Here is a 23,283-nt window from a genome sequence, read left to right on the forward strand (position 1 = left end):
TAACCCTTCAGCCCTTCAGGTTACAATTGGTGACTAATAAAGATTTTTTTTATTAAATTATTTTATTTTAGATTTAAGATATTGCTCAAAAATATTGATAATATTAATTTATTATATTAATAATAATTTGATTAAAACATAATCGATTTACTTTATTTAATTTTAAAATAACTATTGCATGTAAATTTCACTTACCTTTAATATCTAGAAGCAGATAAATGCGGGTACATAAAATAACAAGACGCATTTTTTTTTATATTCATTCACTTTTTATTGATTTTATTTTCATAATATATATAATAATATAGTAACAATACTGTAATCTTCCGCATTTAGTTAATTCTCGACCTTCCTCTTTAAATATATATATATATATTTCAGTTTACATCCGCCATATAATTTTATATGTATATATATTTATATACTTCACATTTCTTTATTTAATTAAATAATTAATATATTTATAAAATAATAAACATCTTCCTTAAAGAGAAGACTTAAAACCGACCAACAAATCGGTCGGATTTATATTTAATTATATATATATTTTAATTAAGTTTAGTTTAGTGTGTGTGTGTAGTTAATGGTTTGTGAATGAGAGAGAAAGGGGGAGGTAGCTGGAAACGAACGAGAAAGAAACAATTATTTTGTTATTGCTTGGGAATTCTAAACTAAGTCTCTCGTCTTCATAGTTTCGGAAAGTTTACCTCCATTGAAATATATCGATTTGATTAATTATTTAGTATTTACAAATTATTTATGATATGAAAATTTCAATTACTCTCTTCTTGAAATTTTGATGATTCCGACCGGATCGAAACTCTGTTGTTGTTTCTTTTGATGAGAGAGTCCGTGGGGGTCGTGTGTTTCTGTGTTTAGTATAGTTTTATTTGGGTGGAAAGTATAATTGCACACGCTTACCTTAGCGTTAAAGTTATTTTTGTTGTTGCTATGATACATACTGTGTTTATATCTCTAGTATATTAAAGATCCGGAGTTAACTCTGCGCGATTTTGGGTTGTAGTTGGGGTGGTTAGAGAAGGAAGATGATCTACCTTTGGATGAGAACGAGTAGGGTAGTTATCGTGAGGAGGATGGCGATGGGGAGTACGGAGGAAGAGGAACTGTACAGGAAGTAGCGCTGGTTGTTTATGTGGGCGTCGGGGTCGAGAAGCGCCACGTTCTTGATGGTTCGTAGGGCAGAGGTAAATGGCGCTCCGGGAAGCACCGCTTCGCATCCAAGTTCGAAGCCCTTGGCCCCCGATTCTGTGTACTTCTGCACCACCACGAAGCGGATCATCTGCCAGGTTGAGCTAAGTCCGTCGTGGTCCGGGATCGACGTCTTCAAATCCCTCACGAACTTGGTAGGAGCCTGAGGAAATGGTGCAACCAGAAAAAAACTAAGGGGTGAAACCAAGGAACAAACATCATTCTTACCCTTTCATTGTTGATATACCAGTTGATGATCTGCGGCGGGTCGGACGGCGCCGACGTGCACTTAGCTGATAGGATGTCTCCCTCGAGGTAGGATGGATCGAGGCCCTCGATCGTCGGCTTGCCCTTTGGCACCGCTGTCCGAGGGTGCAGAGGATTTCATTAGTGATTTTTAATACAAAAAGGACGCAACGATGGAAGATGGAAGGACGAGCGCAGAGTAATGGACGTAATTGAACGAGCTATTAAACTAATTAATTAGGAGGATTTCGGGGGCGTACGGCACGCTACTACGAGAGGGAACGCGACCGGAGTCAAAGGGCTTTTCCTCTTATACACCCTTAGCCAGACCGACAAATTAAGAGGGGAAAATGCTGCAAATGATACACAAACTCGCTGATTTACATGCGCTCCACCTCATCTCTACACGCTTCATTAATCCAAATTATGTTTTTACATTAGCTTCATTTTTATTCTGCATGTAGTATCGAAATAATTATCACCGAAATTAATGGAAGTCAATAGATCTAATCAAGTTTAATAGCAAACTCTATCGTTAATAATCGACAATTACAGAGTTACGTGATATTTGTTGCTCAAAGCGTCTCCACAAACTTCTATTAATTGATAATTACTGCAAGGAAGGCAGAAACTTTCTATATAAAAATCATATGTACATTAATAAATATAATGTTCGCATACTACATTTCCGTCGAACCTGGCAATGGGAGAGGGGCAAGTAATAGGATCTATACGGGGCCCAAATAAAAATTTGTTTGTTTAATTGTAACTAACTGGTGTTTAGGGCCCACAACTTTCTTAATGTGGACCCCGTCATCAATTTTTCAATTGTTTATAGCTCTATGATTTTCTCTATTTCAAATCAAAGGGGACCTCAAATATAAAAAATACCTGGTGTCATTCAAAGTGAGGCCACTTCAAAAATATTTAAAGTTTCGCTACTCCATAGATTCCAAATAATGATGTAAGTTAAGACTTATATTAATATAATTATGTAAAATGTAAGTTTTAAATTTAAATAAATATATTAAACATTGCAATTTTAATTAAATATTTATTATGATTAATAATAATAATCTATTGCATCAACAAATTAAAAAAAAAATAAAACGACCTATTGTGATTATTTTATTAAAACAAGCTGTTAACTTTTGCAAAATATAAACTAAATTTATAAGAGGTTTCATTGTCATAACAATATTTATTCTTATTAAAGTTAATTTTATATATATTTTTTATTTTGATGGACCGAAAGACTGCGGTCAATAGCCTTAATATTTATAAGAAAATTAGTAGTTTAATATATCAAGAAAAAATCGAAAATATATCTAATTGAAAAATACATTTGCAATAAATACATATTCCGTCTATAGCGCCATAGATTAAATTTATGAACATAAATCGTCCATCGATCTTTCGAAGGTACGTGTTGCGTTGAATGATGAGTAGGCCAACAATGCAATTTAGTATGTAAATACTTCAGTTTAACAAAATTCAATACCAATTACATTTTCCAACAAAATATTAGAGAAAATCATTTATTAAATTATTGTTTCTAATAATATTCGTTTAAACTATGATAGAATTACCATCTTTTGAGCATAACAGACAGTGGATATAGTATAATTTATGTATAAACTATAGACTTAATATAATGCAAACAATGAAAAAATAACACAAATATTTTTAATTCTTGACAAACTAAATTTGTAATATATTTATAATAAAAAAAAATAATAAATTTATTTCAAATCTTAATAAAGCTTGTTTGAAAGATATTTTACAAAAAAAGATTTGAATCACGTTTTAACCTTACTTATATTAACCTAACACTTTTTGCTTTCTATAAGATAATAATTAAAGCTTTACATTTTATTACATATTTTACAGCAGAAGTAAAATATGGTAATTAATCAAAAAGATTAAAAATATAAGAATTTCAGGAAATAAAAATGCAAACAAATAAAATAGTTTTATTTATATTGTAAGTACAGTGAAACCTTGCTTAACAAGTTTAATCCGTTCCAAAATTACTGGATTTTTACTCGTATAGTAAAATACTCGTTTTCCAATATAAACTAATGTAAATTACAATAATGCGTTCCTTGCAAGAAAAAAAAAGTATAACTTAGTCTCGATTTTTAATGATTTTGCTTTTCATATCTATGGTTATTTTTATTCTTTGGCTTTTTATTTGGAGACATGCTTGTGCTATTAAATTTTGCACAAAAAAAACACAAATAGCATGTCTGAACACAAGTTTGGAAATTTTGTGATCACAAACAATGCTATGCATCTTAGCATTGTTTGTGATCACAAAATTTCCTAGAATGACCACTAATACTAGGAATTGTTTTCCAATTCACACACGGTGAAGTGAGTTTAGATTTATTTATATTCCTTGTATCAATTCGAGGACTTGGTGGAGGTCTCTTCATATTTTTAATATTTGTTTATATAAAAAAAGCGTACATAGTGTGTTTATATATTATAATAATGATTGAACACAATATATTTGTGTTTTGCATTTACAGCAAACACAAATTATATTTGCAAAGTATAGTCCGCTTTAAGCAGAGATGACAAAGATAATCGAAGATGGTTATGTCGTGTCCCAGGGTTAAGAAATCCTTGGACACCGTAGTTATGTCGTTGCGGAGTCTTAGAGGGGTTTATGAATATTAAATGCAATATTCTTAATTAACTTTATTGTATACATCGGAATTTTATTGAGAAGTCAACTAAACAATAGTTGATCTCAGGTATTATTACTAAGAGTTACATTCTCCTCTTAAGTTAGTGTTTATGAAGTAAGTGCTCTTGGTTCGACCCCTTAGCTAAGACGAAATTATATAATACAAAATGTTCATTTCAAAAAGGGACTGCGTGGGAGATAAGGGTTTGACCTTGTAGAAAACATAACCGTTTCTTTATCTAAGTTTTATGATCCTGCCCAAATATTTAGGAGCTGTAGAAGGCTGTTAAGTGGTGATGCAATAGACACAACTATACGATTTAATGTGTAACCGTCGTTCGGAATATTCCACAAGTTATTCTAAATAATCACGTACAAGTATCCGTTTGTATATTTGATGGATACGTTAAATATGATTTAAGAGGAAAGTCATGGCAAATATACAAATATACATATTAGTTATACAATAGATGACAATAAATTGGTCGGCCACGATAGTTAGTATATTCAAAAATACACATAATATGTGTACACAAGTTTTAAAAATGATGTAGAAGGCGCGCAATCCAGAACTTCTCTTCTCCTCGTCACTCGTTAAGCGAATCATTTTTCTTACAATTCATTTTGCTCGTTAAACGAAATGCTCGTTATGCGAGGTACTCGTTAAGCAAGGTTCCACTGTATACAATTATGCCAGTTTCATACTTTTAATGTAAGTATTTGCATTGTCAAAAAACAAAATAGTTTCATATTCATTGTAAGTATAAAAAAACAAGTTCATACTTTTATAACGATTTTATTTTGTACAGCATTTTTGAACGGTTGATCTCTATTGCATGTGGATAAACGCACCATTATTTGTTTCAAATGTAACAAAACGCTATAAATAACATATTTTCATGTTTCATTTTTAGTTTTTTTTTTAGAGTTTATGTGCATTTATTTCAATAAAATGTTTATTCATATTTTTTACATTATTTTTCATTTAAATTATAGCAGTGCGTACATCTCTCCGTACATGAAATAACTATTAAAAAAAGTATAACGATGAATGTTGAAAAACTCTAATAACTATTTAAAACTAGTATGTGAAAATATAGTTTCTTCAATCAACGTTTAACTGATATGATAATGATTAAATTATCATTAAGATGTTTTATAGTATTATGTTGGTATTGGAATTATTCAAAATCATGGTTATTTTATTATCTGCTAGGACTGCCTTTTTTGTTCTGATTAAATAAAATAATAAATTCATTACATAATAGAAAAATTTACGTAATTAAAATTAACGAAAACGAAAGTTATTTGATGAAAATAAATTAGTTTAAAATAGTTGTAACAAATGCAAAAGATTTATGCATAATGTAAAAATCCTCTCATTTCATCGTGATATGACGTACAAAATTAATCGTTTCCAACGATATGTGAAATAAATGTGCTTCTCTTGATGATATATAATGAAAGGATGGAGAGATAAAAATGCAGACTATACACAATAAAGGATAAATAGTGGAAACATTTAAGAGTGGATCAAGAAGAGAAAAGGTCCTCGGTCTGGGGGAAAAGAAACGCATTAGAAACGAACATCAATTATGTGAGTGGAGATCGGTGACAAGGCCTTCTGCGTTCTCCTTTTGCGAAGCCCTCTCTCCGTGTATATCTTCTTCTCTTCTCCTTGTCGCCATGGATAAGGACGTTTTATTTTCCTTTTTTTGTTTAGCAACGCAATCGATAGCACTTAAACTGCACACTCAATTATGGCGATTATTCAAGCGTCTCGTTGTTTGTACATCGAATTGTTGAATTGAATTTAAGACTTTAGGGTTTCCCTTTTCTTTTTTATTGTAAATATTATTATCAATTGCATGAGTCTATAGTGTATTTACCTGCGACTGTAATGTTAAGGGTGCCGGAGGCCAGATGGAAGGCCGGTGCTTCGCTGGAGACCTCGCATCTGTAGGATCCTCCGCTCTTCACCCTCAGCAATTCGGAGAGCACGAGCTGGCACCTGGTCTGGTCGCAAATCGTCTCCTCTCCGACCAATTTCACCCCGAACACCGGAAATGTGATCACATGGGGCTGATGATTCGGCACATATCTGCGACACACACAAGCAAACGGAAAGGGAAATCGAATGTGAGAATGTATTTCAATTTCCTCTCGCCTTATCCTGTTTTCCTTCCCCCCTATTTTTTTTTCCTTCCACGCCTCTATTTTTTATTGCACATCCCCGATTCAATTTTTAACGAGCGCATTTGTCGCACGTTTTTCTTGCCGAAACATTATTACGTGACTTCATTTACGAACTCAACGTGCATGTAAAAGCCCGGCGCATCCACCAACGATATTTCTTCCGCGAAAACAAAATTATGTTCCGCACATGGAAATACGTTTCATTTGTTTCGTTTATCATACATATTCATATAGAAAACACTAAAAACCATACGTCATTCAATGTCAAAGAAAAACTTTTTTTCAAAATTAATTACATTGTGAGTAAAACAAATTGTATATGCAAATTGATTTTGTATTTTTAAACAATCCTATTATTGTATAAATAAACCCGGAATTTATATAAAAGTAATTGGCAATGTGATTTATATTTAAAATTTTATTCTATGTCAAAATACGTGTATGAAAATGCTTGCGGCTATTTCAATAGTTCATTCCATTCCATACTTCCACCATAATATTCTAAATGGAAATATTATTTCATAATATTATTATTGCAAATGTTTCTATTCAATTTCAAATTCATATATGTTGAAATCATATTAATGCAGAATAAACCTAGACAGACAATCCTCTAAACTTTTTTATTCTTCTCATAGTTACCTAAATAAAACAAAAACGTAATTTATTTATAGTTGTAACTAGTTTTTTTTATTTTACCGGCCAACGGAATATCCAAAATTACCCGCAAATTTTAATAGAAAATGCCGGTAATTTGCACATGATTTTTTTTACCAAAAATGAAGGTCTTCGAAAGTACGACAAAAAATAATTTGTCAAGGAATCTTTATGATTTTGGATAACAGGTCAACATATGGAAACAACAGAAAAAGTCTTATGAAATTAATAATATTAACATTATTGTATATAAAACAGTCTACAATAATTATGCATTATTTAATTCCAATGTTCCCATATATTTATGATTGATAAAGTGACGCAAAATACCACTCTAAAGAGGAATTAAAATCATAATTAATTATACAAATGTTGTTCATTTTACGCACAATCCTTTAGAATTTAGGAATACAGTAAAACCTTTTTTGTGTTAATCCAAAACGCGCATTTTCTTGTGATGAATTAGTTCAAAATCATATTCATATACCGTATAAAAAAATCGCATAAAAAGGGATCGCACAAAAACAAGTTCTACTGTATACATAAATTTGAAATTATCTGTCATTAGGAAAATTATTGTTTAAAGTAGTATAAACGGTTGAAATAACGAAAATTTTAACAAGTCTGAGTAATTTAGATATGATTTGATTACTTTGAAAGTGTTGCGATAAACTTTTATGTTGTCTACAAAAGTACTACTAGAGTGTGATGATTCGCATTTGCAAATTGGTAATGATAACTTTGAAACATTTTTATGCAATAGTGATAGTGATAATATAAATATTAATAATAATGTTTATTGTATCAGCCGTACAAAAGAAACATATAAAGATATAAAAAGAACAAAATAAATATATATGATTTCAAAAAAAGTCAACTGATACAATGGGCTTTCTGCCCGAGTGATAATATATTATTGTGCTTTCTTATGTTTATTTAATAAATAGTTAGTTTTCTATTGGTTATAATTCCACTTTCTTTAAAAATACATACCAAACTCATTATCAGTTTTATATTATCTAATAAAACCCCTTGTTCATAACAATTTAAGTAATCAATTTTATTCAACCTAATTATACATTATATTATTTTTTTTATTTTTTTTATAATCTGAATTATTCCTATTATATCTTAATAATTATGAAAAATCAAAATAAATATTTTTTAATTGTAACATTTCTTTGGAATAATTTTCTTCGTTATTCCATTTGTACAATTAAACTACTTTTGATTATTTTTTAGATTTAGATTATTATTTCTGTATAATTAATATAAAATTATATGTATTTCTTAATGAAAATAAATAATCATAATTACACAGTCAGAAAAGTATACAAACGTTAAATGAAAATCTTTTTTTTTTCCTAAACTTAAAAAAATATTATAAAGGGTGTCCCAAAATTAAAGATAGATTTGAATTAAATAGAAAACAGAGTTTTTAGTCTTCAAGTTGTGATTTTTTTATTGAATCATAAAATACATAGGTTAGGGTTATTTATGGAATAATACATTGGGCAAATGGCCTCCACAGCTTTGCTGGCACATACGCACTCTTATCGAAATTTTCAATGACCATTTTGCATAAATGTGGCTGAATATCGTTGATGCAGCGTTTAATTTCTTCCTGTAATGCACGTAATGATTGTGGGCTTGTTGACATAAACCTTTGACAAATAACCCCATAAAAATAAATCTAATGGTGTTAAATTACAAGATCTAGGGGGCCAATTCTGATCACCAAAACGAGAGAGTACACGACTAGAAAATATCTGATGCAGTAATTGATTTTTTTCACGGGCTGTGTGGCACCATCTCATCGAAACCACATGTCATCTATATCAATATCATCCAACTGGAGCAGAAAAAAGTGTGTTATCATGTTGTGATCATGTCAGTAATAATCACTGCTTGACCAGCCTCATTTTCAAAAAAGTATGGTCCAATGATATCTCCAGCCCAAAATGCGCACCAAACAGTGACACGCTGTGGATGCATTAGTTTTTCGACAATCACATGTGGGTTCTCCGGACCCCAAATGCGGCAATGTTGGCGATTAACGAAGCCATCAAGGTGAAAATGTGCTTCATCGCTTATGATGATTTTGCTCGAAAAATCAGCATCCACTTGATGCTAAATAATCCATTCAACTCTCTATTTTTACTAACCCTAACCTCTCAGCTGCCAAATTGTTTATTTTTTGGGGTTACCAATTCAAATCTTTCGTTAATTTTTAGACACCCTATATATATATAATTTTTATTTTATAATTATGATTTTATTTTATATTTTAATGGTTGCAATAAATATTATTATTTAGTCAGAAAAGTAGACCTTTTTTGGTCTATGAAAATTTATTTTTCAAGCTTACATTTTTTTATTTAGTAATAAGTTTTCCAATATTATTATAAAAATATAATATAATATAAAATGTTTACAATAAAATATTTGACACAATAGCTTTTATGTAAATGTTTCCATGATTATAACGACATTCAAGTTTATTCTTGCCATGACAAGTACCTCTTCTGATACGTGTGTGACCAATTTAAGGACAATAAACATAGCAGAATGTAAATACGATAGAACTTTCGATTCGAAACTTTTCGGAAACTTTCCACTCACACTTGAAAAGTGGGAAAGAGCGGAACTAGCGATGAAGGGGGAAATATGAATTTCCGTCTTGGTAAACGGTGGAACGGTTTGTTGAATGGCACTTTAACAGACACACACTTTGTCACATCAGTGTCGGCTTTTGTTTGCTTTATCAGTTAGTTAAAAAGTTTTCTTCACGAACGTACACACTGTTTCTCTTCCAAGTGGTCGACATCCATTTCACTTTTCAACACCGCCAAACTCTAAACCGAGAAACGTCAATGTTCATCACATTTTGTCGACGAACATCTTCGATAACTTTCTTATTTATATCGTCGATATTAATTCATTATTTAACTTCTACTTTGAAGCGTATTGCAAAATACAAATACATTAAATTTGTAGACGGAGTCCTGTCTTCACTTAATTAGGGTAATATGCTTTAAAATTGCAGAATATTTGCTGACATAAAATACGTATTCATAGGAATAAATATTCAAGTCACATTTAATTGATTCATTTCCAATTATATATTGCTAATTAAATTCAACTGAATCACCAATATTTACAACATCAAACTGTAGTTTATAAAAGTGAATACAGGTTAGTTGTTATTTACATTATAGTTAAAATGTGTAATTTTTCTTTTAAAATAATTATTGCAATCATAAAATTTTCAATGCTCTCATATTACCTTGTGGTTTCATTACCATAAAATATTCATAAAACTAAATCTTTATTCTTTAATGTAATTAATTATGATATATAAATATTCTCATTATTTAACTTTCTTTTTAATATTAAAATTATAAAAGCGTAACCGAAACAAATGAATTTAATGGTTCATAAAACAATCCTAATGAATGAATTAATTTTATATCAGTTAAAAGTTAAATTGATACAATTTTTTGGACTATTTTGGAACATTCAATCATATAAAAAAATAAATACACATTTATTTGACATATCGGTTAAATATATTCCTAAAGTCAAATCTTTTTTTCTAAATAAATATATTTGAAAAAATAGAATAAAATTAACAATGGAATTTTGTAACATAATACCTAGTAACATAATGCCACTTCGATCAGTGCTGATAGAAGAAAGAAAATAAATTTTACTTAAAGAAAATATAGGAAGATTTCTGATGGGAAATCGTTCCGCTCCACACTTGTTATTTTGTTTTTCTGTTTTTCTGTTTTTATTTTATTTTTTGTCCACTGCCCAAACATATTCTACTCATTGCCAAAAATTGGCAGGTTGTGAATAAAATAAAGGTTACAAAAAACTTAAGGAAAATAAAAAATAAATATGATTGTTTTTTATGTCTCTCTTGACTTAACTGCAGTCTCTTTTTGTGTTGTTTTAATGTACTCGATTAGTCCGGTCTCTAACAGTGCGGGATATTGGCGGAACCGATTATCCTTACTATTGAAGTATACCTGTACATCAATGTTTCCCAAAGTATGGTACGCGTTACACATGCAACAAGCAACTTACTTTTTTTCGATTACAAACATATAAAATATAATAAAAATAATTCGCATTGATATTGAGAATTTTGCAAATCTTATGACGTTTGTTAGATACGAAAAAGATCAAGAAAATCATAACGACTTTTTATTTTGCAAGAAAACAAAATTAATTGGAATAGATGTGTTGGAATAATCACATGCGCAAATGTCTGAAGATATGTGAAGTAGTCATGCTCAGCTTCATTTTTATCCCTATGTATGTATGATTATTTCAACTTACTCATGAATTTAATGTTTTTCTTAATGATGGATTTGAGCTGAATTGTTTACATAGTATATGCAATTTTCTTTACGAGTGGTACTCAGTGTTACGAAAATTATAGAAGGGGTTCACAGATGTCAAATTTTGGGAAACACTGCTGTAGAGCAATACCCCACATAGTCCGGATTTACTAGATACTTAAAAATAAATTATATGTTTTTTATACCTTTATTTGAATAACCGATAACCTGATCTTTATGTTCAAAAATTGGTCCAATGGACAACATTCATATTAATTTACTGTAGTTATAAGTATATTATTAGTTATAATTTGATACATTAATACTTTCTATAATACATTATGTTAATAATAAAAAACGGTTTGGTAGATCCTACGGGTTGAAAATGAATTCACAAAATAAATTATCGTTTTTTCTTTAACATAGTCAAGACCCTTAATGTCCGGTATATTTTTGTATTTATTTAGTTCCTCGATTAGCGGAACGGATTACCCACAAAAAAATCATACACAAATAAAAGTTTTAATTTAAAATTAAAATAAATACATTATTAATAATAATAGTGTTTATGTATTGTCAATAAAATAATTAAATTGTGTTAAACATTTAATGATTTATCCAATTACATGAACAAATATACAATTTACTAATTACTCATATATATTCAAAGCAATTATAATATTATTTTTGTTTGTTAATAAAAATAAACTTTGAGGTATTCACCATATATTATGATATTAAACAAATGGAATGCATCAATTAATTTAATAAAATGTAGCAATATTTCTAATAATAATCATTTTGATTAGAATATAAATAAAAATAAATAACTGTTATAATTATAAATTATACACAAAAAAGTATAAATTAACAAAAAAAACTAGATACTTTCTATTTGATATTAAAACTTATTTCTTTCATTTAAATTAAAGACCAAAATTCTTGTTCTGATATATTTTTTACAAAAAAAAATAATGATTTTATCTGATAAACTATATTCCAAATTGTATAATCTGAACAACTTAATAACGTTCTTTTAATTAACATTATAATAAGCTGGTATCATAGCTTGAAATATCAAAGACACATCAAAAACTTCAAACTCAATTTTAGAAGCGTATTCATATACACGACCAGAATTTTAAATATGTTTTGTCGTTCGTAAATAATGTGTTAATTTCAAAATATAATTAACATATATCACTGTGTATTGTTAGTTTCTTACCTATTTAAAAACATAGGCGCTTAATATTTTTATACAGAAAATCATACTGTTTTCTATTTATTTTGTACAATTTGCATTAATATTGTAATTATTGTTTATTATTGTATAATTCTTATTGTTATTATTTGAAATAAAATTGTAATAATAATCAATTCCAAAAAGTTTCAATAAATCCAAAATAATGGCGAAAAACAAAATCCGATCCGAAGTTGTTGAGTTCGAAACTCAGACAAAATTAACGCTGTGGGGATCGACAAGCACCAATTGTAATGCTTAAAAGTCATAAATTTTCACAATACAATTAAATCATCAGTATTCACAAAATAATCAATTGATATTATTTTAAAAAAATAATTAAAAGTGAATATTATAATATTGAATAATTTAAAACAATTAACATAACAAGGGCGCAAAAACTGCTGGCTACTTCATTTCTTTAAACAATGATAATCATTTCCGTGTTAATTGTTTGTTATTTACTTTATTTTAATTAGGTGTCTGAATTACTTTAACTTATTTTTAGTTCACTGTTTCATCACAATCACCACATAAAATTATTATTTATGATGGACCTTAATATGAAAAAAGGTGATTGACCGCTGAGGCTAATTAGAATTGTTTAAAGATATTCATAAAAGAAGAACTCCCGGACTTACAAACAAAATCTAAAAGATCTAACTTATTACAAGAAGATACAAAATGATAAAAGAAATTAACAGTCCAAAGAAAAAATGATAATTACATTGTTTCATTTGTTTCTGTTGTTTTTTATTAAATAATTGTGATGTCAACGTTGAAAAGTATTTGTATGTAAGAATTTTGTTTATTTTAATCTATTTTTTCAAATTTATGCAGTCAGTAATACGGAATTTAACACATATAAATGTAAAAACCATGACAAAGTGTGCTAAAATAAGAATATTTAAAAATTCCCCCGACTAACGAACTTACGAGTTCTAAACTACCCTTTGGAACGGAACTAGTCGGGAGATACGTGTATTAGTATTCGGTCTCAAACAAAAACAATTAAAAGACATTTTAATAGAGACATTTATGAAAAATTTCTTAGATTTGTGGATATGCTAATTTATCAAAATTATTCTGTTGGTCATGCATTTTGTTTGCTCAAGAACAAAATGTCTATAAAAAAAATCGGATATTCTGATGTAAACAACATCAGTAAAGCACGCAACAGAAACGAATGATCTCAATCTTACATATGCTCTACTGTAATTAAAAAATGGAAAGGGAGAAAATATTGCAATGCACAACAAGGAAGTTACATTTTCTAGAAATTAATAAATACTTTCTGTTTCTTAACAAAACAAAAACTACATTTGATCATCACGAATTAGAGAATAGTGCAAATTATGTTGAATTGATATATATACTCAGTGCATTTTTTGTACAATATAACCTAGTTAAAAAGTCACAGCCCGTCACTAACATAATGACATCGCATTGCCGGAGAAAGGAAAATAAAAATTTGGTATTAACTTTGTATTCACTGTAACTAAAGCAACTATTCGCAACCAATAGGTTATGAGTTATTTTTAGCGTAAAACCATAAGTTTTGTAACTCGTCAATATTGGCCTCTTCAGAATTATGTAAATGCTCCTTATACCCGAAGCTCTTTTGCTATTTTAATAGGGCACAATATGAACAGGCTGTGTTACGTATTTGAATACAGTATGCAAGGAATATAAAATTTAACCTATTGGCATTTCTTAGATTATTTGCTGAAGTATATTGTTCATACACAGTCTTAAGTATTAAAATCATTTAATAATATATATAAAAAAAATCTTAGTTAATACATAATATAATGTATTTAAAATATAAACGCCTATAGTATTTTAACTAAATTAATAAAATTAAAAAAAATATTTACGAAAAATGATATTATTAACGATATAATTTTAAAACAATTAACTAAACAGTATTTTTTAGCACATTTTTAAATTCATGTTATTTAAAAGTTTGTATATCGACAGTTTTTGTTGATATAACATTTTTATTAACATGATTATGTAACAATAATAAAATAAATTTTTATTAGCACATATTACAATTTATGTTATATGAAAGACTATCGATTGTTGTTTTTCTACCAAATTTTAACTATGAAATATATATAGTAATTTTTTAGTTCATACACAAAATGAATAAACCGACAGTTAGTAATTAAGTTTTAGTGTAAAACTCTTATCCTTAGGCTGTCTTAAACTCGAAAAAAATATATCGTCTTTCATTTAACTATCAATAATTTACAATAAGTATTTTAATAACATATTTTAAAATTAAGGTTAGATAAATAAGAATTTTTGAACATCAATACCTTCTGTAAGGACTTGGAGGAAAAGTTTAGAAGACAATTAGTATTTCCTATAAATTCGATTAAGGAAAAACCAACCAATGAAGTCTAATCATCAAATTTTGAATAAAAAAATTTGCAAGGAATAATAATAAATTTTATATGATTTCAATAAAGTGAAGAAAACTCTCTGCTGGAATGAATTCACCCTCAATATAATATATATTTAATATAAAATTAAGCAAGTGGTTCATCCTGAGAAACTAGTTTTTGATTGGATGAACTACGTTTAGTTTTCATTTTCTTAATAGCATTTATTAAAAAATGATAATTATCATTTTGTATATGTAAATACAAAGTTTCTCTCCACTTATTTTTTTCTGTAAATATTCCCATTTTTAGGAGTTCAAATTCGGCAACGACAACGTTTTGTTAAATTTTAATAAAATCAGCATATTTTCCATGAAATGTAAAACGATGCAATGAAAGTCGACCGTTGGTTTTTCAAAATGTTGTTTAGTCAACGTCGGAGCGTGTGTTCAGGCCGAATCTAATTCCCATTTGCTGGCCGCGACGTATAAATATTAATGGTGTTGTTAATACTTGGAGCCTAATTAATTGGAATGAACAGCCCTAGGTGTTTGCTAGGTCAACCATGGATATTGTTCTTGTTGTTGCTGCTGGTGCTGTTAGCACTCGCACCAACAACGGGTCATTCGACCCCATCCTACTGATGCTGTTGTTGTTGCGAAATTACGGGGCGAGGCTCCTGTTTTGATTATACTATATATATGTTATATTGGGTGACCTCGCGTTGCGTTACGTTGCATTAGGCCGGTCGCTCCGTTTCTCCCCGCCTCGCCCCTAACTTAATTACTTGCCGTTCAATTTAATTCATTATAAAGTTATCGCAGCTAGGCCGGCCATGGAATTATCGTAATCTATTAGTGGGGCGAGAGGAGATCGGGCAGGGTTTGAGAGAGACACAAAGTCTCTGTGTGACTGTGCCTCGTTATATAGCTAATGGATTGCATGACAACATTATTTTGTACATAACAAATTCGCTCAAACGCAAATGCACGTAATTGCTACGGCTTTACTGTAGAAAAAAATCTAAAATTAAATAAAAATAAAATCATGTTAAAACATTTTATTTCGAAATACACAAAGTGTAACTTATTATTAATTGTTATTATTAATCTCTAAATCTGTAATCTTATTAGAATTAATATTTTTAACATATTACATCTATCCAACAAATACTTCCAACCAATCACTTCTACTACTAAGGGTAAATATAAAAAAATGTAAATTTTTATAAGTCTTAAATAAAAAAAAACACAATAGAATCGATCTATCTATGTATAGTTAACTTATAAATAAAATATAAATAAAAGTATCTGGGGTTTGTGCGGACCACTGGTATAGACTACAAATTGGTTAGGTCGTCCAAACTTGACAAATCAAAGATATGAACAAATATTGTTAATATAATTTTGTGGGCAACAGTTTTATTAACATTAATTATTTAATTGTAAATACTATGGAATTGTCATCATTCTTATCATACCTGTTATACTTCTCACTTTACGACCGACTTTCGTTCCGATGACTACGTCGTTAAGCGAATTGGTCGATAAACGAGAAGCTTCCGCCGCGAGTATAGGATCGTTGTAAAATTATATAAACTATGCAACAAACTTCAAATTTATTCCTATTACAGGTCGAAATTCGATTAGTCGTAAGTGCGGGTGTTCTTTAAACAGATTGGTCGTAAAACGAGGTATACCTGTACTTAGTCTAGACACGAACAAATGCATATCTGTCTGTAAGTACTTTTAATCATCACCATAACCATATACCCCACCCTAACAGGTCTCATAAATTGTTAGATTTACGACCGTCCGAGTTGTAACTTTTAGAGCGAGTGATTTTCCATATCAAAACTGAATTATTTCCCCCGAAAAACATGCTCTCATTAGTCTTTTTCTAAGATGATTATTTTTTTATACATTCAAGTTTAATCTTAGAGGATCAATACAAGAAGATAATCTCTTAATTGGTGCGCCGATGAAGAACTTAATTCCTAATCATTAACTGAAGAAAGAAATATACTTGTTAGTTGATAATTCATGAGATCAACACTTGGCTGAGTTGAGAAGTCAATAAGATCAGTATTTCAATTAATCAACTGTTCAAGAAAATATATATTTCATATTCATAAACCCCACTATGACTCCACAACGATAGAACTACTTAAATACCGTGAATTATCTAGAGGCCAATGGACTATCGACCGTCCAACAATATGATTATTTGGACACACATAATATTTTGGTATATTTATTTATGCTAAGTGCAACCCTATAAGAAAAAATGCTGTTAAAAAAAGTCGCTTTGATGTCTCCTTTGTTTGAAAATACCGTTTAAATTGAATGTTTTTCTTGTGTTTCTTTTATTTAAAAAACCTTTCTTTGTACTTTGATAATGGTTTCAAATTGAATCTCACAATTCCCTTGTACATGTTAAAAAAATATCATTCAGTAAGAAGGTTCAATTTACAGCATTATTTACAAAATATGTTTGAATAAAGTATTTCCCTTAAATATTTAAGCATAATCTCTCTTTATACTTACTAATTCATTATAGCCATTTGTAACAGTTAATTATTTTATCTTTAATTATGATTTCAATATTTTCAATTATTTGTTTGAATACATATTATTAATTTAATAAATATACTGTAATGATAATTACTTTATATTCAGTATGCTTTATTATTTATTAGGTCAAAAACATACCTCTTATTCTTAATTTTTTTTTTGAAGATTTTTAAATCTTAATTAAAAACAAAATTTCGATTGTATTTTTTCAAATACATTTCCTTTATTATTTTTTCTCGCATCGAAAAAATAATATATTTATTTTGTTGATTTAGAATGGAGAGATGTCTGTCAAGTAAGAGAGTTTTGCATTCCAATTTTCATCGTCAAAATTAATGTGCAAATTAGATTTTTTATCATTTAGAAATATTTCATGGCAATGTATCGCACTGATGCGAAATTCAACGAACAAAAAATGTTTTATCAGATTGTTTGATATTAAAATTTAAAAATTCTAATAATATTTACTAATTAATGTTTTCAATTAATTATGCATTTTTATTAAGTAAAAGTATATATGTTTTTTTTTATTAATATATAAAACTTTCATTGAAACTTAATAGATTATTGTTAATTGCCCTTTTGAACACAAAATTTTCAACTAAAAAATACTTTGTTTTACTAATATTTTATTTATTGTTTACGTTATATTGTAATTGTATAAAATTAATAACAATATTTATTTCAATAATTAGAAAAATTACATAAGAGAAATACGAAAAAGTAAGTAAATATATATCATATCATTATGTTTTTTTTCATTTACTATATCATAAACAAATTAATATCTTCCATAGATGCTATCAAACTCAGAGACTAAATCTGTTACATTAGTTATGTTTCTAACTTTAAATTGGCACGTATGCCATAAGTACTTATATATGTTGCCAAATACGATACTGTATATAATAAACTGTATATAATGCAGTAAATATATAGGTATTATAATATTATAGGTATAATAAATAATAATATTTACACATTTTTTAGTACTGAACATTTAGAGTTGTGTGTTAAAATTAGCATATTAACATGTTATATAAAAACTATGTCTAAGAAACAAAATAGTCAATGATTTTCTGCTAAACTATACCTTTAATACTTGCTAATAAACTGCATTTCTATTCTAAATTAGTAATTTATTTTCTACCAAGACCTTTATCATGAAAACTTTTTTTAACCATTCGATATTTTATCAATTTATAAAACGACATGCAATAAATCAGTTTACATATATATTTTTATGGTTTAATATATTACCCCAGAAACATAAATTTAATATAAATCCATTTATCATTCTAAACATATTTTGCAAGTATCTGTTGCAAGTTTAAATTGTAGATTATAATACCAAAAATATTTTAATTTACAAACATTACTTTGTATTGGTGGATTCGCCGGGTTTATTAAAACTATTTTAGTTTATTAAATAGTACACGACAGTAGTGATGAAATAATATTACATGAAAGTCCTACAAATAACTTTGAAAATAAGCAGTTCCTCGTTTCATCCGAGTAAACATAAAAAACTAATCATGTGATTAACTCCTCTTGTAAAAGACGAATTTAATATGGGCATCTTACCTAAAGAATTCCTGCTCATCCTTGTACCATTTCACTGCATAGAGCTGCTCGTCGCCCATGTCAAATTGGCACTCGAGTCTCAACTCATCCCTGAAGTCTATTACGGCCGGCGCGCTCAGATTAGTCAACTTCACTGCCTCTGCAACATTCCAACAAATAGCGAAAATTATTAATAAAGAATTCAAGGGTTTTCAAGGATTCCAATCGCATTACGATATAGGATTTTTGTAACTGCCATTCGGAAAAAATTGTCCGATCTATACTTTTTGTTGTTATTGAAATCGAGCGAACCAAAAACGACAAAAACTAATTTAATCCGACGAAATTTATTACAATCCGAACACGAATCCAAACAGAAATATTTTTCGTAATACAATTTTTGTTTTATTTACATATATTTTTTTTTGAATTACAGTTATATTGAAGCATCGCCAATTATAAATTTGTATTCATCGTAATCCAACAAACAGATACATATTAAATACAATTTTCAGCATGCTCGAATTGAAATAATTGGCTACGTAATGATATATACTTCACATACATATTTCATTGGATTTGCTCACGGTTGGTGAATTTTTCATTGGATGTAACTGTATATTTAAAAAAATAAAAAGAGGATAACTGTTCGTTGGTAAGATTCCTTTTGGCAACAAACGCAATTTCAGGACACTTTCCCAATTAAACTTTTGGTATTTGCCGAGTTTTATAAAAGAATAACACAAGACTTGTTAAGCATTAAGTTTTGTTTACCTTAGCCTCGCGAATCGAACGGTTCCGGGGTTTCGCTTGCGCTTCCTCAAATACAGCAATAAAAAAAGGAGGTAAAACAAAAAAAAAACAACTTTAAACTGTGAACAGGTGAAAACTCTTGTTTCTTGTAACTTTCGGTGGTGCATAGAAACTGGTTTTCGTTAATTTTCTGAACAATCTTTGCGAGAACTTTTGTGCTTCGTTAGAAATGGAAAATCTCTAAGATTAGTTGATTTCTCGTTGGCAACGAAACAAAAAGTTGGCAACGAAATAATAAATGAATATTAAAGAAAGTTCCCAAATTGAGATATTAAAATAGATAAGTCATCTTTGTCCACAAAATACGGTTTTCACCCTACACCCACCCATACGGTTTCCACTCAGGTGACGACCGATTTGACTGTATTAAGTGGTGTATCCAGATTTCATCCATTGTTTTATACCGCATGAAACGCGAAAGTTATTTCGCTTCAACAGCTCCAAACAGCGCTCGGAGTCATCAATCATTCGAAAGATTTCTCATGATCAAATGTTCATGAAAGAGTGTGAATACACTGCCTTCTGATATCTTCAGAGTGTCATCTATCTCACGCAACTTCAATTTACGATCGGTCATAACCATTGTGTGGACTTTTTTTGTTTTGTGCAACATGTGCCGAATTTTGGCACGTTTAAAATCAGCAAACCACTTCTCTACCATTTGTCTTGACGGAGAATAGACCCAATAATACTGTATATAGTAATCTTATTTATATTAAAAGGTCTTTGTTTGAATATCTTGAACATTATCTGAATTTAGATTTCAGTTACAAAAGAAATTTGTTTAAGCTCCAATAATTTAAATCCTTTATCTAGAGGTACACGCAATGTACCATATTTTTATAAAATAATTAATAATGGATATTGGCTCAACTAATTAGTCGAACTATGCGAGATAATGTTGTACTTTAATAAGTAATTATTATTACTAGTAATTTTCCACTATTCCTAATTACAATTAATTAGAATTCAAGAAAAAAAATATGATAAAAATGTCTTTTTATTTTGGTAGAATAAAACGCTGAAAGTTGATCTATTCATCAAAAAAAATCGGCCAGTTTATAAATGGCCATTGTCTCGATGTGATATGAATCTTCAAACTACCTTAGGTATGGAATACCTAACTTATTCCATACCGTAGAAGCAATGTAATACATATGCACATATATAAATAATAAAATGAATAAAAGGTATATTTCTGTGAATTCACGAGACAGCGAAATGTATCATAAAGTGGGAGAATAAGATCCGAACGCTGCGGAAATGGTGACCAAAAAATTGCATGAATCAGGAGAGAGGGAATTAATTTTAGCGTCGACGAAATTGTCCTGACATTTGTTCGCAAAGTTTATGATTGTGGAGGTACATTTGAATGAAACAATTTAAGTGCGATGTTCGGAACGAAGCGGAATGGAACGGAAGGAAAAGGATTAAAGCGAGCGCCGATAGCGATTCGCACATTGAATTCCGGGAATTAATCACAACAGAATTGGATTAGACGTAAATATTTTAAAGGCAGCAAACTGCGCTGTAAGAGTGGTCGGCTTTTGTTGGGGGGAATGAGTGGAACTTTGGGAAGGGGAAAAAGATTGGGTCGACAGGAGAAGCGTTGGGGGGCGCCGGTAGACGCACAGTAAATTTCGGAATTCCGTTATCGCCGAAATTAAGCCAACTTCGGCAAACTCTTTAGTGGTTCATTATGGGGCGCCAGCCTCCCTCCACACTCGAACAGAATTTCGCACGCCAAGGAAAAATTCATTAAAAACAAAGTAAAAAAAGTAGCATGAAGCGAGGAAAAAAAACGAACGAAGAAAGCGGAATTAGATTGTGTGGAAGTTTCACGCACAGAGGGCGCCATTCATATATATGTTCGACTTTGTGTATGTTTGTGTATGCGAATATATGTGGGTTACAAAAAAACTTTCGTTGCGATAAAATTCCGTTTTATCGCTAAACGTTTTTTTTTTCGTCCGAAATTTATTTTATTTAAGCGTAAAGAAAAATAAACGCCCTCAACTTATTCCATTTCGCTAACATACAAAAAAAAATATGTATTCCATCATTTAAATCTGCTCTGAGTTAAACCGAGTCAACAACTCAACATTTTTCATTTGCGGTTATTTTTTTAAAATTATTTTTTACGTATTTCTTTCTATATAACAAACAAAAGAAACCTTACGTTGTTATAATATTTTTGGTATGCATTTTTACTTTTTTGAATTGTAATCAATATTCTATTTGTATTTAAGCACTTCAATAATGAATATACTAACATAATATTATAGAATACAATACAACTACACTATTCTATTTCATTTTCTTCCTATTCAATCAGTATTTTAATTGTGAAATTACTTCTTAAATATAATAAATGTATTATTATAATTAAATAAAAAATATATGGTCTAACTTTCTTCAAACATTCAATACATATTTTTATTGACTGGATCTTCATATCGACGGTCAAAAATGAAAAATCTGGATAAACTAATTATTCGTCGATTACTTGGAACTAAGTATCAAAATACTATTGTAAATATAAAGAATAATTATTTTAAAAAAATAGTGTTTTATAACTAATTTATTCATTCTATATGATATTTTACATTGCATTAAATACAAAAATAAACTGATATATTCTTAACAAAAAGAAAATTATAAAAAACGGAAATATAATAATATATTATTTATATTATGTATATTGAAATATTAATTTTAAGTTTGAAAATTCTATTTCTTAATTTTCTACCAAAGTTTACCGCAGGTCAACCGCGTAAGTATTTCTAGTCGCCCGCCTGTACATCATGTCACATAGCTTTATTTTAAAATTAAACTGATTATTCCATTTTGAAAAAAAAGGGTGCCCGTATTGATTGAACGTTTAACTAAACATTCAGCAAATGAAATCATGTCTGATTTTGAACAACCAGAAACAATATCTTCTCCAGCTTTATAAGTTTCTGGCTTATGTAGATATTTCAATAAAGTCATAATTCATTTAGCACTTTGCAACTCGCAACACTTTCAAAATTATTTTAAATTTCTTTAGTCTCGAACGATAATTCCCTGGTATCGACACTATATATTCCCAGGAAAATATAACCGTGCTTTAACGTTCCTGAATTACACGGATAATTGGCATTTTTACTATAGTTCGAATGGTTCCAGGAACAAATTCCTTTCAAACAAATTTCTTTCCAACAAAAAGTTTTCAAATATTTCTCTGGACACGACGAATAGTACGAGTAATTGGTACCGACCAATTTTTTGGACTATTGGAAAATGATACAGTCAAGACAAATAAAAAAAGAACATTATACATAAAAAAATATTATAATTTAATTTTAATTTT

General features: G+C 29.2%; 1 protein-coding gene across 1 annotated transcript in view; it reads right to left on the bottom strand.

The window, feature by feature from the left end:
• Window positions 1-537: 537 nt before the first annotated feature.
• Window positions 538-23,283, bottom strand: part of LOC108568403 — a 31,087-nt gene continuing 8,341 nt past the window's right edge. The window contains exons 2-5 of the mRNA XM_017929467.1: window positions 19,140-19,278; window positions 6,040-6,251; window positions 1,438-1,571; window positions 538-1,372 (exon numbers count right to left, since the gene is read on the bottom strand). Coding sequence (XP_017784956.1) covers window positions 1,052-1,372; window positions 1,438-1,571; window positions 6,040-6,251; window positions 19,140-19,278 — 806 coding nt within the window. The 3' untranslated portion in view covers window positions 538-1,051. The remainder of the gene's footprint in view (window positions 1,373-1,437; window positions 1,572-6,039; window positions 6,252-19,139; window positions 19,279-23,283) is intronic.

Source organism: Nicrophorus vespilloides, unplaced genomic scaffold, assembly GCF_001412225.1.
Source record: "Nicrophorus vespilloides isolate i.1.1-1 unplaced genomic scaffold, Nicve_v1.0, whole genome shotgun sequence".
Classification (NCBI taxonomy): domain Eukaryota; kingdom Metazoa; phylum Arthropoda; class Insecta; order Coleoptera; family Silphidae; genus Nicrophorus; species Nicrophorus vespilloides.